The sequence below is a fragment of the Zeus faber genome (assembly GCF_960531495.2).
Source record: "Zeus faber genome assembly, chromosome: 2".
Taxonomy (NCBI): Eukaryota; Metazoa; Chordata; class Actinopteri; order Zeiformes; family Zeidae; genus Zeus; species Zeus faber.
Window position 1 is genome coordinate 13,607,290 of NC_137189.1, and position 14,978 is coordinate 13,622,267.

Consider the following 14,978-nt stretch of genomic DNA (forward strand, 5'->3'; position numbering starts at 1 on the left):
AAACAATTTCTATATTGGATTGGCCTCTGGGATGTTGTGATGCTACTGTCGCGGTGCAGTTCGCCTCCGCGCCAGCAGGTGGGAGCGGCGGCGGACGGCGCCAGGGGGGTCCGAGGCTTCGCCGCTCCAGGAAGTGCAGTATGTGGCCCAGCGCTCCGCCTCCGCCAGCTGTCCGGCTCTGGCTCTGGCTCGGTCCGAGGGTGGAAGCCATGGCTCGACTCGCCGCTCTGCTGCTCTTACCGGTGCTCATCGAATCGGTCTTTTCCATTTCCTTCTTCCTACCGGTCAACTCGCGGAAGTGTTTGCGGGAAGAGATCCACAAAGATGTGCTCGTCACCGGGGAGTATGAGATCGGCGAGCAGCCCAACACGAAAACCAACCTGAAGGTGAGCACTGAGCTGCTAGCGGTGGGTTAGCTTAGCCGGAGCTAGTTGTGGGAGAAGGCCGCAGTGGCTCCGGTGTGCTGTCCGCGCTGGCTCGGGCCATCTTGGAGTGAGCGGGGCCATGCGAAGATGAAAATGTCCGTTATTCGTGTTGAAGTGATTCCAAACCGACGACATCCGAGCGGGACCATTGCCATCCGTCTGGCAGAATCCCCGCTAGCTGTGTTAGCTTAGCTAGGCCAGGACCGCCTTCCTGGTTGTAGCGTCCGGGCTGGCTGCTGCGCTCAGACTGGATGTTACACGTCAGTCTTATCCTCCATTCAGATGTAAGGTGCCGGCGAGCTAGCTAGCACGTTAGCCTCACGGGCTACATTTAAACTCGTCTTCCTTCATCTACATTATATTAGTAAACACACATTTATGTTTTCCGCCTATTCCATGCTCACATATATCAATATTTAACAACCGATCTCAGGAGGTTTAACGTGATTCCGGGCCCAGACCTTAACAGATGTCAAGTACATATAGATTTAAGATACCTTTTGTCACATATATCATGCAAGTACGGTGCAATTAAACGATAAAAGGGCAATTCCGAAGGCTGTGCAAAAGTCGGAAGAATAAAAATAAAGTCGATAATGCACCAGAAAAGTATATACAAGAAGCAAAAATATATGTATGATTATGTGTGTACTATGTCATCACAGTGTACAGTGAGGTTTGGGATAAATACTCTTTTTACACAATGATACGGGAATATTGCATATATATATATATATATATATATATATATACACACAGGTTATATATTGATTGTACATTTTTCCTTAATGTTCAGATAAACTGAGTGACTAGTTGGATTATTGTCCAGGAATCACATGTGGGGCCATGTCACAGTCTCTAATCCTTATGGCCTGGATGAAAGAGCTCTTTCTGATGTAACAATGCGTTATCCAATGTAACCCCCAGTATGAATATTTAGCCCCTGCGTTTGGCCAGGCATGATAATGTTTTAACAGGTAACTTTTTTTTTTAACTTCTTTCAGATCACAGATTCCTCCAGCCACACTCTATACTCCAAGGAAGATGCAACGAAAGGGAAGTTTGCATTTACTACTGAAGACTATGACATGTTCGAGGTGTGCTTCGAGAGCAAGTCACCCATGGGTGAGTGCATCTTACCCTCCCCAGCCATTTCACAGTTGAAAAAATTTAGAAGTAGGGTGGTAACGGTATGACATTTTACAGACGATATCTACCAAAATACTGCGTTATACAGTATCCCCCCCACCCCTTTGTTTTCTGTATATTCAATTAATAAGTAGTTGATATTGAGAAAGAAAAACACATGGTACAGCCTCTGACGCGGCGCAGCACAGGTGGGTGTTTGTCGGGGCTCTTAAATTCACAGGAGAGGACAAATAACAGACATATATATCAAAATCTGACTTAATTGCAAAATTTCAGATGTGAACTTTAGTTTTCCTCACCTTATGTTGCTGCAGTGCGGTAGCAGACGGCCAAATGTTGTAATAATACACCCGTAACGCAGTTCTGACGCTGATTTGCAACATAGTGATACTGCTTTATGCCGATATTTTACGACACAGTGCTTTAGGTTACTTGCACATGCATGGGAGCAAGTGTAAATAAAGATGGGGGAACGCAGCGCTTGGGTAAATTACTCACTGGATGGATTATTACAACATTTGACCACATAAGGTGATGATGAATTAAAGTTTACATTCAAATTTTTGCAACATCAATTTAAACTCTGGCTATGGTATTACAGGAAAAGGCTTACAGCTCAGAACCGTGGTTGCTTGATACTACAGTTACATCCCTAACTTGAAGTCACATTTCAATCATTTATGGTTTCTTCATATGGTCGATCCATTTTTCTCTACTATCTACATGGAAATACCTGCTTTATTTGATTAATGCCCTCCATACTTTCCCCTAGATCTGGGTTTGACTATAAAATGGATATTTGTGTCAGTGCTAACAAGTAGGACAAGACCACCAAATAGAAAAAAAATAAAACAAGTCATCTCATTGAGTCATTGAAGTACTTTGTATAGATGCTTGTAGGTGCCCTCAAACCAGTCTGCGTACTATGCCACTGAGAATTTAAAATGGCAGGAACAACAAACCAAGTCGAGCATCTTAAAAAGCAACATCCTTAAAGATTAAGTGTTCAGCGGGTGTCTTGAGTTTCAATTCATCTTAAAATAACATTCACAACTAGCGCTGTAATGTGTCCTGAAATACATGCTGCCATAATTTTTGTATGAAGCAGATTGTATTGGTGTGTGGTTAACTATGTGGCATACAATTTTTGCGATGGCTAAATTACCTCATTTCTTTATGGTAATTGTGTTTCTGAATACACTACTATCAAGTGTTTTACTAAATTAAAATTTTATTTTCCATTAATGTAAGTATCATATCTTTACTATTATATATTTAAAAGCTGTGGAATGTCATTGTTCCAGGTTACGTAATTTCCGTCCAAGTGTTATTTTAATATAGATGTTTGCTGAAGTACTTCTCTCACTGGATATTTAGAGATTTGTGGAATTTCTGCTATCGTAATATTCTTGGGAGAGATTCTGGTCAAATATTTTGTGTTTATTGAGCTTAAAAGTAATTGATAGGCTATACAAAGAATGAATTAATGAAGGTATGTAGATTTATACAATTTCATTTTTTATGCTATTTTTAAAATAAATATTAAGAATATTACGACTTGAAATCAAATAATTCCCGTTCGTTAACAATAAGTAACAAGTGCAGCTGCTTAAATTAACATTTCACTTTTTTCACATCTCACATTTTGATGAAATCAAAAGCAAATAAAATATGACAACTAGGTCTAAATAAATAAAGTTTGTGGTGGCCGTCTTCGTTGGGATGTCTCGTCTGCATATTTTACAACACAGTGGATATTTACCATCTGCTTCGGGTCGGAACTGAAATATCCAAAACAACGATGGATGTATGTGTCCCTGTTGTCAACGATACATCATCTTTCTGCTTCTCCGAGTTTTAGACGCTGTACTCTGTTTCTGCTCCCTGTGTACTGTGTTTACAAGCGCAACCTGCGGGCGGGGCTTATTTCTATATCTACAAACGTGATTGGTTAGAGGTGAAAGGTCAGCTTTAGATCATCCAAACTGATTGGCTTTCCTTTGCAATTTGACGAATGCAGCAATGAACAGATCTGTAGATTTTATTTATCTAAATTATGTTTTATTTTATTTTGACATAGAGGGGAAAATATATTGTTTTATCACCAAGCACTGATTTAAATATGTCGGACTTCAACAGATAATTGAAATTCTATTTATTGTGTGTGTGTGTGTGTGTGTGTGTGTGTGTGTGTGTGTGTGTGTGTGTGTGTGTGTGTGTGTGTGTGTGTGTATGTGTATGTGTGTGTGTGTACTTTTTCAGTGCTTGTGCACATACATTTGGGTCTCAGATTGGCCTACCAACACAAAAACTCTGAAATAAGACAACCCAGTCAGTTGTTTTTTTTGTGAGCTGTCTATTTCAGAAAACATGTCATGAAACAAGCCGTTCAGATTAGCTGCCCTAATCTACGCCATTTAGGGCCTCGTAGAATTAGAACTGCTCTGTTGGCATAGCACAGCGCTTAAAAAACAAAACAAAAAAAAAGAAAGAATTAATACCAATCATCCGTGAAGAAACTGCAGATGATGGAAATGTAAATATTAAAAAAATATATATGGCTGTGTGTTTCTTTATTAAAAACAACAAAACATTTGTGGTAGATGGACTGTAAACTCTATAGCATCCGCTGTGCGTTTCTCCAAACAAAACCCCAAAAAGTAGTGTTTTTGTTGTAGATGTATTTATTATATTTTATTTTCAGACGTTAACATGAAACAAAAAATCCTCTGCAGTGTCCGATATCTGCCGTATCGATCACGGGTGTTCAAATGAACTTTTAAATTAGGCCATGTAGATCTAATATGAGTAAAAATTCAGTAACTGGATTGATTCTTTCTCGCAGACCGTCCTGGAACAGGGTGGCTTAAAGGCATGTTAGAATGGCAAGAATGCATAATCTGAGTGGTATTTTCAGCAAAGCAAATTCTAAAACATTTTTGGGGGACTTGAGAGACCTATATTAACTTGTTGAAAAGAAGCATAATAGATCCCCTTTAAGAGAAATTCTTTTTTTTCTGCCTAGGAACCGGAAGGATACCTGACCAGCTCGTCAATTTGGATATGAAACATGGTGTGGAGGCCAAAAACTATGAAGAGGTTAGTAGAACTGATGGAATCCTTCAAGGCAGAAACAATAGTGATGTTAGAGCAGCGCCCTCTATATCTGCTTCCTTGGAAGTAGTGAGGTTAACTGCTGAAAAATGTTTGGGAGATTTTATTCTGACTTTCCCAATCGGGCACCTTCAAATTCATTACTATAGATACTAGATAGAAGTTCCCATGCAGCAGTGCACTTTAAAGTTTATTTTTTATGAAAAAAATTTGCTGTACTTTAGTTATAAAGGAAAAACAGAAGAAAAGCCTAATGTATTACCAATGTACTTGAGATTTAAGAAAGTTTTAGAATGTGCCCAGTTTGCCCCAACCTATCGATTATTAGCTAAATATAACAAGAGACGTGGGCCAGCAGTGGGAACAGCTCCAGGTGTGGTTAGAGGCTCCAGCCAGGCTACTCAGATCTGTCCTGCATCCAAGTTCACAGCACAGCGGCAATCTCCACATCTGCAACAATCTCCACACACAGACAGCAGACTGACACCCTCGTACCAAAAACACTTTTACAGGAAAGGGAATGGCATATCACAATGGGTCAGTATTCAGACCAGTGTTGGTGAGGGAAAAGGCTTCCCCTCCTGCAGGACAAGTGAAACTATAAAAATGAGTCCTTGTCTCTATGTAAACATTTCTACAGAAGTAGAATCACATCATTTTCCCAGGCTCTGCTATGTGGCAACCCACTGCTCCTTGATTGTGTGTAATATACGAGGATGGGTCAAATGCAGAGAGCTAATGTCCCCCAGAGGGAGTAATAAAGTATACAAAAAATATTGTTTTGTACAATTGAAGGACAATTCTGTTAGATTCCATAGCTTTTTCTTTTTGGAATTTTTAGACTCTTGAGCTGCCAGAGGGAAGATTTACTCGCGACACAAGTGACAGGGAATGACTGGTCAGAGAATCACCCTCTGTCCACTCACAAGTGCAGGTGTGCCGGCAAACACTGAAGTGCACCAATTAGGCGATGGACTGTACTGTGAGTCTCTGCCTGCGTGGGCAGGGAACGCTGAAAAAATGAATGTGGGTGCGCCTGCGAGTGTGGGCAGATTGGATTAGCTGTGCACATGCGTAGGCACATACGTCTGCGTATGAGAGCTTTTATTGCGTACATGAGAGAAATGGATGTCAAGATGTCATTCAGTGTGCTGGAAAGAGTTCCTCTCACTTGCGCAATGTTTCGAAATGATCATTCCATGAACCTTGCACAGAGAAGGACCAATATCAAGTATGGCCTGACTCAAGAGCTGTTTGACCTGATTGACTTATCTTCATGATTATGGGTACAGTGCAAATGTGTGTTAAGTCTTCTTTCCAGTTTACCATGGATGTTAACTCTATAAAGTATTTTAACATGTTTTGAATAGCTCCAAATGTTACCAAAACTTCACTGCATCAAGCACCTGTCTCATTCAACCAATGAGATTTACTTTTACTTGGCCATGATGTCACTTGCATATAACTGAGCCAGACTCTGCAGGGACAACACTAGTTCCCTGTGTTTACAAGTCTTTCCTCTGTCCGTCCAGATCGCTAAGGTGGAGAAGCTAAAGCCTCTGGAAGTGGAGCTGAGGCGACTGGAGGACCTATCGGAGTCCATTGTCAATGATTTTGCCTACATGAAGAAGAGGGAGGAGGAGATGCGAGATACTAATGGTAAGAAAATACTGAAATTAGTCATTTTACTGTCTGAAACATTCAGGTCTGATACCTTGTCTTTGTAAGAATACATTTTTTTTTTTTTTTTTTTTTTTATGTTGTCTTGGCTTAAACTACAGCTAATTAATTAGGAGGCCTCTCTAGAGCAGTGATTCCCAAAGTGTGGTCTGCACACCCCTAGGGGTCCGTGGCACTTAGCCAGTCGGTGGGTGTCCAGTCTATGAAAGGTTTTTGGGAAAATAAAAACTTAAAATAGAAACTAAAAACCCCAAATAATTGTTTTGATAAATTGGTGTCCTTTAAAGAGGGTACATCTTTAAAATGTTATGAATATAATATTTTTCTCCTTTTAGTCAAACAGGTCCCGCCATATGCACCTCCTCACCACTGTGGGCTCGCCTGTCTCTATAGTACATTTCTCTTGATTATGTGTTTGATATTTGTACAGCTGCAATGTGACTTTTTAGTTAAATTGAGGTTAATTGAATACATTGTTTTTATATTCTGTATGATAAAATGTTGCAATACAATTTTTTTTGGGGGGCATATGTGAGGGGGTCCTCGGTTTATTTTCTGTCATATAAGGGGGCCTTGGTTGAAAAAGGTTTAGGAACCCCTGCTCTCGAGTACACAGTCAGTGAACCTATTAAACCTAAAAACTTCCTATCCCACCTGTTTGTTTTTTCCTCAGAGTCCACAAACACGCGGGTGCTGTACTTCAGCATCTTCTCGATGTGTTGTCTCATTGGACTGGCCACCTGGCAAGTCTTCTACCTGAGGCGCTTCTTCAAGGCAAAGAAGCTGATCGAGTAAAGGGGCCGAGCACGAGGGAAGCCGCCTGCCGCCCAGCCAACACATCCTGACATCCACCCTCCTCGGACAAGCTACAGCGGACAGCAGCGCGCAGGGTTGAGGGACTTGAACTCTAGTATTCAGGGCTTTGAGAAGGAGAGTAGGATATCGTCCTCTGAAAATAAAAATCTGATTATTCAGTTGTTTGACACGTGGAAGGCGCTGTAGAGGGAAATGCGTGAGGCAAGGGAGTTGTATTTCGGAGAAAAACAGAGAAATGTCCAAAACTATTGTCGCCCGCATTTCTGTCTGCACTGTTTTTTGAATGTCGCAACAAACTGAATAAGAAGTTATTGCTTCAATCATTAAAACAGTTATGTTTGGTTTTGAGCTCATGTCGAATGGATGTGCCATGAGAGAATGTCATTTGCCCTTCGTTTGTTGTAAAAAAAAAAAAAAAAAAAAAAAAAAATCTTTGCCATGTCAAGCAAATTAAATAATTGATTCCCTTTTTATCAAATCAAGGTGTATTTGAATAGCCAGGTGGATTGTTGTTACGCTAAAGAGAAACTTGGCCACCACTGATCTTTTGTGTCACGTCACCTAATTTCTAAACATCTTGGTTTGCTAATGTTTGAGTGTCTTTAGTTTTGTTCTCATATTGTAAATGCTACTTAGTTGCTTACATAGTTCTGGGGGAGGGTGGGATGTAAGTTATCTGGGGGAGAAATATACTCTTTAGTTATAAAGTAGGTCACTCCTACCAACTGTTGCACAATTTATTTTATTTTATTTTTTTTTTTAAGATGACCATACTGTTTCCACATTAACATCAACATTGTAGCCAGTAACCAAAAACCTTGTTAGAATTGCTCTTCGTTTCAAGGGTTGAGTTTTGCCAGGTGGCAATTAACAGCATATCGATGGCCACTTATTTCCATGTCAGCAATTTTCCATTATTTAATTCAGGATGATAAATGAATATAATCCTGACAATTTCCCTTGCCAGATGTAATTAATGGAACTTTCAGAGGGGGATGTAAAAATCCTAACGTCTCCTGGCTGCGTTATGTTAAGTTGTTTGCTTATTTTCCAAAACACAGGTGAGCTTTTTTTTTTCCCCTTCCTATCGTTATGGGTTCCAAATTACAATACTTACAAATCCATCCAGTGTGCTTGTATTTTTCTGTGAAATTAATTATTAGGCTTGGGTTTACATGGAAACGTGGGTGGTTGGACATATTCCATCTTGTTTTTTTTGGCAGGTTTAAATTACAGCATCTGTCATGGATACATTTTTAACAGTGGAAATGCGCATTATGCGCAATCAATAATTTTTATGTTGATTGATACATTTTGTAAAGGTTTGTGTTTGGCTTTTATTCAATAAAAAATGGGATGGATTTACATTAGTTACCGTTGACATGCTTTTTTCCTCCCCCAAATATCAATGTGTCTGTATTGGACAAACGTAAATCAATGAAGAATACTGTATAGAAATACAATATTTAACTGGTGGGGGATTATTCAACGTAGTTTTGATAGGACACGTTAGACGACGCTACAATTCATTCCATTGCTTTGGAGTCAGCCAATCAGAGGTGGTTTCACTCACCCGGAAGTTCTCGTAGCGCACCTCCGCGTCAGAAACGCTGCCGGTGTGAGTGTTGACGTTCCCGGCGAGAGCAAGTGAACTGTCAAACAACATGCCTGGGGCGGATAAGGGAACGGATCTTTCCGAGAGAATAGAGGCTTTCATAGCCGACTTGAAACGCGGTGGCAGCGGGACCGGGCCGTTACGGGGTTCGGCCGAAACTGCCCGAGAGACAACCGCCTTGCTCCGCCGGATAACAGCGCAGGCCCGGTGGAGCAGCGCAGGTCGGTGGCAGCCCGTCTCCTGACAATACATATCCTAACCCTGTACAACACAACGAGTAAACAAATGAAACCGATGGTTGTTTTTCAGTTTTTAATGCTATTGTTTTCACATCTTCCCTAAATCGTGAGCTGCAACCATGTGAGGATCCACTCAACAGCTGTCCAAACTAGCATGCTGAGTGGGTTGCGTCACGTGTTTAAGTGACATCGCGTAAGATTTATTTTGATTAAAAAAATAAAATCCATATTTTGTTTGCAGTCCGCATCAACTTAGCTGCAACAATGCCATTCAATGTATTTCCTTCATGGATGTGCTCCTTTACGCTGTTCCCGTCGTCGGTGGCGGGGTCCGCCACCTTTCCTGGGAACAATGCAAAGCTCGGGCAAGGAGTGAAAGTTGGTGAATTTGATAAACCATCGTGGGTGTAAACCATCAACATGGAAGAACATTCACCAAAAAGAACAGCACCTCTGATGGAAATTTATCCCCACCACCTCAAGTGACTTAGCTGTTGACTGGAACTCTGGGACTTGTAGTGTAATCCACCCAACACAGCAGATTGTGTGGATTACCACTTAAAATAATTGATTTGCGTCATTGTTTAGATTGCCCAGCTTCACCAAATCAGACAATAAACGAACATCAAAACGGGAAGGACTTTGATCTGTGAAATTCACCACTCGTCCTGCACGGTTCTGGTGTTTCCCCACTTCCAGGTGACCTGATGGAGATCATCCGCAAGGAGGGTCGCAGGATGACGGCAGCTCAGCCCTCAGAGACTACGGTTGGGAACATGGTGCGGCGGGTGCTGAAGATCATCCGAGAAGAATACGCCAGGTGAGGAGCAAGGATAGAGACCGAACCCCGGCCACGCAATCGCGCCGCTCAGTCGGCAGATCATTTACATCGCCGTCACCCTTGTTTCTTCCGAAAACGCTGGGTTCAGTTTCAGATATTCTGCCCATCTGTTGTGCAGGTTCAGGGGCAGCAGTGAAGAGGCGGACCAGCAGGAATCTCTTCACAAGCTGCTCACCTCAGGAGGCCTCAGCGAGGAGAACTTCAGACAACACTTCGCTCCTCTTAAAGCCAATGTCATCGAGGCCATCAACGAATTGCTTACAGAGCTGGGTGAGTGGCTTTGTGTTGCTTACTTGTTTGCTCATCAGCAGCTGGTGAACGACTAAGCGGAAAAACACATGTTGTTAAAAATTCAAAGACTGCATTCTCACCATCTAGTAGCCTATATCTAATAATCTATATATAACTGTGACATAATTTTCCCTTGTTTAAATTATGTGAATGTGAACGCTTTGCACCTGAAAATTCACCTAACATTGGGTTTAGGGTAGATTGAGAATTTCTTCTATTTTTATTCATATTACATTATACTTTTATTGCCTATTGAGCTGCTGTTACCTTGCAATTTTCCTCCGGGGATGAATAAAGTAAGAATTCAGTCTGTATCGGTCTATCGTTCTCTATATTTTTCTATCTATCTATATATTGTTCTAGCTATCTGTTTGTAAACGTTACATTTTCCACATTTTTGAGTCAAACGTTGCAGATAAATCGTTTTTTTTTTCTTTTCTTATTAAGATTCATGATCTACGAAAACAGCATCCTGGAAGGCTCTCGGGAAGTGTGACTTGAGTATGTTTTCTTCTTATTATTTTTTATTTTTTTTCTGTCCAAATTTCAGAGGGCACCACAGACAACATCGCCATGCAGGCTCTGGAGCACATCCACTCCAACGAGGTGATCATGACCATCGGCCGCTCACGCACCGTGGAAGCCTTCCTCGAAGACGCAGCTCGCAAGCGCAAGTTCCACGTCATAGTGGCCGAATGCGCCCCCTTCTGCCAGGTACGGCTTCTACTTTTAGCATGCGTCTATCTTCTCAACGCTTAAATATCTATTTTTCTGATTTGGGGAAAACAGTGTAGTAAATAGCAATGTAGTAAATCAGATGAGCAGAGTCACAGTTAATGTTAGTGAAAACAAACAAGAGACACAACTCACTTCAAGCTCAACTTAAAGTCAAGACAAAACCAGTGTGTGCTGCATATTTTAATTGACACCATCAATTAAACCAGAGAGAAGACAACCGAAATTCACACTTTGAACTAAAAAAAAAAAATTCTATTACACATTTTGATTTACAGCGCAGTAGCCAAAAGCACACAATTTGGAATTGAAAAATATTTAAATTTGGATTAAGATGATATTCAATTATTGTTGAAGACAAGTCCTCGAGTATTACAGTGTTGAAATACAGTTAATAGTTATTTTGCTTGGTTTTTGTGTTCAGTCTGAAACTGTATGAACCATTCAAACCATGTGCTTATTTGGCCGCTTTTATTTGAATCCTGTTACCTGTTGAATCTTGGATTTTTATCTTGAATCTTGTTTTGTTTTCTGTACCAGAAATGGTAAAATATTACCTTTTGTCATCTGATGTGATTTATTTTCTCCCTAGGGTCATGAAATGGCCACCAGCCTGTCAAAAGCAGACATCGAAACAACCGTAATTCCAGATGCTGCCATATTCGCAGTGATGTCTCGTGTTAATAAGGTAGAAACGACCGACTTCACCAGCATTCTCAAAATCCACTTTTTTTTTTATCTCACTTTTGCGCTTTAGTTTCTTAACATTTGTGAGATGTTCTGCACAAATATAATTTTGTAGTCAAAAGGTTACACATTAACTTTGTTACCTCAATATAACACTAGATAGATAGATAGAGAGATAGATAGATTTTTCATCCCTGAGGGGAAATTGCAATTTCAAAACTGTTCACTTCAATAGGTACAATTATAATAGTAAAGCAATACAATAAATTATGGAAAAAGAAAATGGCAATATATATAGAACATTTTCAAAATGTATAATAAACAGTTAACTCAAAATAATTGCCAATATACAATGAACCGAATGATTAAAAACAAACAGATATAACCTACGATTAAAAAAAGATACATTTTAAAAAGACCGAAAAAATTAAAGGTCACGTCCAAAGAGGAAATATAAGGTCGTATACAATATTTTTTTAACTAAACAGTCAAGCAGAAAGGCAAATGCACAACAAACCTGACTTTGAGTCCCTACATTGTGAGAGTGCTCTCTCTTCTCCTTTCCTCTCAGGTGATCATCGGCACACAGACGGTTCTCGCCAATGGAGGCCTGAGGGCCGTCAATGGAACACACACTTTGGCGCTGGCGGCCAAGCACCACTCCACGCCTCTCATTGTGTGCGCACCCATGTTCAAGCTCTCACCTCAGGTAACACCTTTTAAAATCGATCCCTTCACTCTGCTCTTATATTCCCGTCCACACAGACTGATTTAAAATAATAATAATAATAATAATAATAATTGTTTTTATGTTTTTGCTCCCTAGTTCCCAAATGAGGAGGATACTTTTCATAAGTTTGTTTCTCCGCATGAGGTGCTTCCGTTCACGGAAGGTAATGCTTACGTTCCTCACTGTTAGCTATTGGTTTAATTTTTCATTATTTTATCTTTGTGAGCAGATCTTTCAGCAAATTCTTACCAATAAATAAATAAATGTCTCAAAAGGACCAGGAAGAGCTTATCTTATTTTCTCCTACCACTATTCTATATACTCTTCTATTAATTTTGCAATATACTCTTAATTTATTTTCAGGATGATCAAATATGGACAAGCTTCTATCATTTCATATAATTCAGAAATTACTTGTTTGTATATCTTCTTAAACAGAACTATATTAGTGCTCTGTTTGAGTTTGACATCTTAAGTGTTCCACAGACTGTAATACACACACACACACACACACACTCTTGGTTCTCAGTAGGGAACTCTTTAGACTCTAAAGTTGTATTTGTTTGTACTTTTGTTGTAGGTGAGATACTTTCAAAGGTGAACGTGCACTGTCCGGTGTTTGATTACGTCCCACCTGAGCTCATCACGCTTTTCATCTCTAACATTGGAGGAAACGCACCATCTTACATCTACCGACTGATGAGCGAGCTTTACCACCCTGAAGACCACGAGTTATAAATGTAAATGTAAAGCTGTAAATAAGGTCAAAAGATCAATAAAGATGGTTTTTCATCCAACAGTCTGGGCCTGTGATATTGTTCTACAATAATAGGTAATTAACTTGTAGTAATTTCACTTAACTGGAAGAATGCTCAATTCTTTTTTTTTTTTTTTTTTTCTGGTCATGTCTTCTGATGATATTCATGGAGAGACCTTGTTCTGACTCAAAACTAAGATAATAATTATAATATTAGACCCATGATAATTCTACCAAGTCAAATTTGTAAATGTACATGGCAGATAAATTTCACACTAAGATGAATTTCTGACTTATCGTGTTAATAATGTGCTGTTTTTACGGACGCGCTTCACTTTTTACTCTTATTACAGAGTAGAAAATAATTATGTGGCTCAAAGCACTTGGTGAGTCAATTCCTATACTACTCGTGATGAAACAAGGTACTATAATGCGCCTTATAAATAAAGTGTGACGTGACTCGACTTGATTGTAGTGTCTACCGAACCAAAGAGCCTTGGGATAGTGCTGTAAAACAGCTCGGTGGCGTCATCTAGCGATGGAAACCAGAACGTCACCCAACCCAGAAAAATATCCAGTTCTATGTTGGTGTAAAATGCATCAATTCACATTCCACGTCATCAAAAGACTCAGCAAATGGCAAATTGAGCCATTTTTGGATACAGCAGCTTATATCGTTTTAACATCCTAACATTGTCATAATAGTGCTGATGCTTATTTAGAAAGCTGAATTGACTTATTTTTATCAGCGTTGACCATAAAAAAAAGATCATTGATTATTATTTAAAATGTAAGATATTCAATTGAATCATTGATGGAAGACCATTTTGGCGTAAGTCCAGGTCTCCAAAACGGAATATATGTAAGTAAAGATGCTTGAAGACTGTACTTCAGTATAGTAACAAAGTACCTGTACAAGTACTTAAGTCCTCAGACGCTCTACCGTTGGATGGCGCCACACCGTCTCATTTATAAACGATTAAAGGACCGTTCAGTTTCCTTGTCGCGCGTCGGGTGCAGTGGTGTGCGCCTGTTATCCAAGTCACTGGGAGGCTGAAGCTGGAGAGCCCTTTGAGCTTGGGTGTACTGTGCCGATCTGGTGTCCGAGCTAAGTTCACTGTCGATATGGTGTTCCTGGAGGACCCCCCGGACCACCAGGTTGTCTAAGGAGGACTGCACCGGCCCCGGTCAGAAATGTTCTCAGTAAAGGGATCGCGTCCGGTAAGAGAAGCTGTAGTGCAGCCTGAGCAGGACTCAGTCTTCCAAACACTCAATTTCTTTGTTGAATGTAGTCATTTGCCAATGAGTATATTGATATTTCTATGATGCATTAAACTTCTGCAGCACGTGGTTGTCCATTTATTGTTATTTTAAATGTTCTTAGGCCAGTACTGATTGCTGATCCGATAGTGCCTCCTACTGCCAGAGAATGGTGGAAAAAAAGGTATACCCTGTAGTTCGTCACATGACCAGTTGGTGGTGCTAGTTGGCCATCGACGAATGTGAAAAATATACTAAAATGTATTTATTCATGTGCCGGCTACATCCTGTTGTCAAAAACAGATGTGATAAGATACTGTAGTTGGTAAGCTCAGTTAATGGTTTACAAAGTTGCATATTTACTACATGAATTCTTTCAGAGTTTGAAGCGCAGTTGGGTCAACCAACAAAAGCCAACACACTCCTGTCTAATTTAACCGCACAACAGTAAGTTTGTATTTCTTCACCTGACCTTTTGATTAGGTCCCCAGATTGCACCACCAATAGGTAAATGGTTTAACCTGATGATGTCATGAATGAGTAGACAAGAGCCCTTTAAGTTCCCTTTTCTCTCGCCGGGTGCAGTGGCGTGTGCCTGTAATCCAAGTTCCTGGGAGGCTGAGACTGGTGGATGGTTTG

At 40.3% G+C, this 14,978-nt stretch overlaps 2 protein-coding genes across 2 annotated transcripts; both read left to right on the forward strand.

Annotated features, from left to right (window-relative positions):
* The first annotated feature begins 180 nt into the window (after nucleotides 1-180).
* tmed10 (transmembrane p24 trafficking protein 10) lies at nucleotides 181-7,846 on the forward strand. Its single transcript, XM_079996679.1, has 5 exons — nucleotides 181-386; nucleotides 1,430-1,550; nucleotides 4,600-4,673; nucleotides 6,221-6,347; nucleotides 7,042-7,846. The coding sequence occupies exons 1-5, from the start codon at nucleotides 210-212 to the stop codon at nucleotides 7,161-7,163; spliced, it is 621 nt and encodes a 206-aa protein (XP_079852805.1). The 5' UTR covers nucleotides 181-209; the 3' UTR covers nucleotides 7,164-7,846.
* A 947-nt stretch (nucleotides 7,847-8,793) lies between these two features.
* Nucleotides 8,794-13,101, forward strand: eif2b2 (eukaryotic translation initiation factor 2B, subunit 2 beta). The gene is made up of 8 exons (XM_079996909.1): nucleotides 8,794-9,020; nucleotides 9,738-9,858; nucleotides 9,998-10,149; nucleotides 10,721-10,884; nucleotides 11,498-11,593; nucleotides 12,164-12,301; nucleotides 12,419-12,485; nucleotides 12,903-13,101. The coding sequence occupies exons 1-8, from the start codon at nucleotides 8,849-8,851 to the stop codon at nucleotides 13,058-13,060; spliced, it is 1,068 nt and encodes a 355-aa protein (XP_079853035.1). The 5' UTR covers nucleotides 8,794-8,848; the 3' UTR covers nucleotides 13,061-13,101.
* Nucleotides 13,102-14,978: the final 1,877 nt, after the last annotated feature.

Excerpts from the sequence above, each read along its gene's own strand:
- tmed10 (XM_079996679.1), top strand. The coding sequence starts at position 210 with ATGGCTCGACTCGCCGCTCTGCTGCTCTTACCGGTGCTCATCGAATCG. Across the intron at positions 4,674-6,220 it reads AGGCCAAAAACTATGAAGAG|ATCGCTAAGGTGGAGAAGCT; the intron begins GTTAGTAGAACT and ends CTGTCCGTCCAG. Across the intron at positions 6,348-7,041 it reads GGAGATGCGAGATACTAATG|AGTCCACAAACACGCGGGTG; the intron begins GTAAGAAAATAC and ends TTTTTTCCTCAG.
- eif2b2 (XM_079996909.1), top strand. The coding sequence starts at position 8,849 with ATGCCTGGGGCGGATAAGGGAACGGATCTTTCCGAGAGAATAGAGGCT. Across the intron at positions 9,021-9,737 it reads GGCCCGGTGGAGCAGCGCAG|GTGACCTGATGGAGATCATC; the intron begins GTCGGTGGCAGC and ends CCCCACTTCCAG. Across the intron at positions 10,885-11,497 it reads AATGCGCCCCCTTCTGCCAG|GGTCATGAAATGGCCACCAG; the intron begins GTACGGCTTCTA and ends TTTTCTCCCTAG.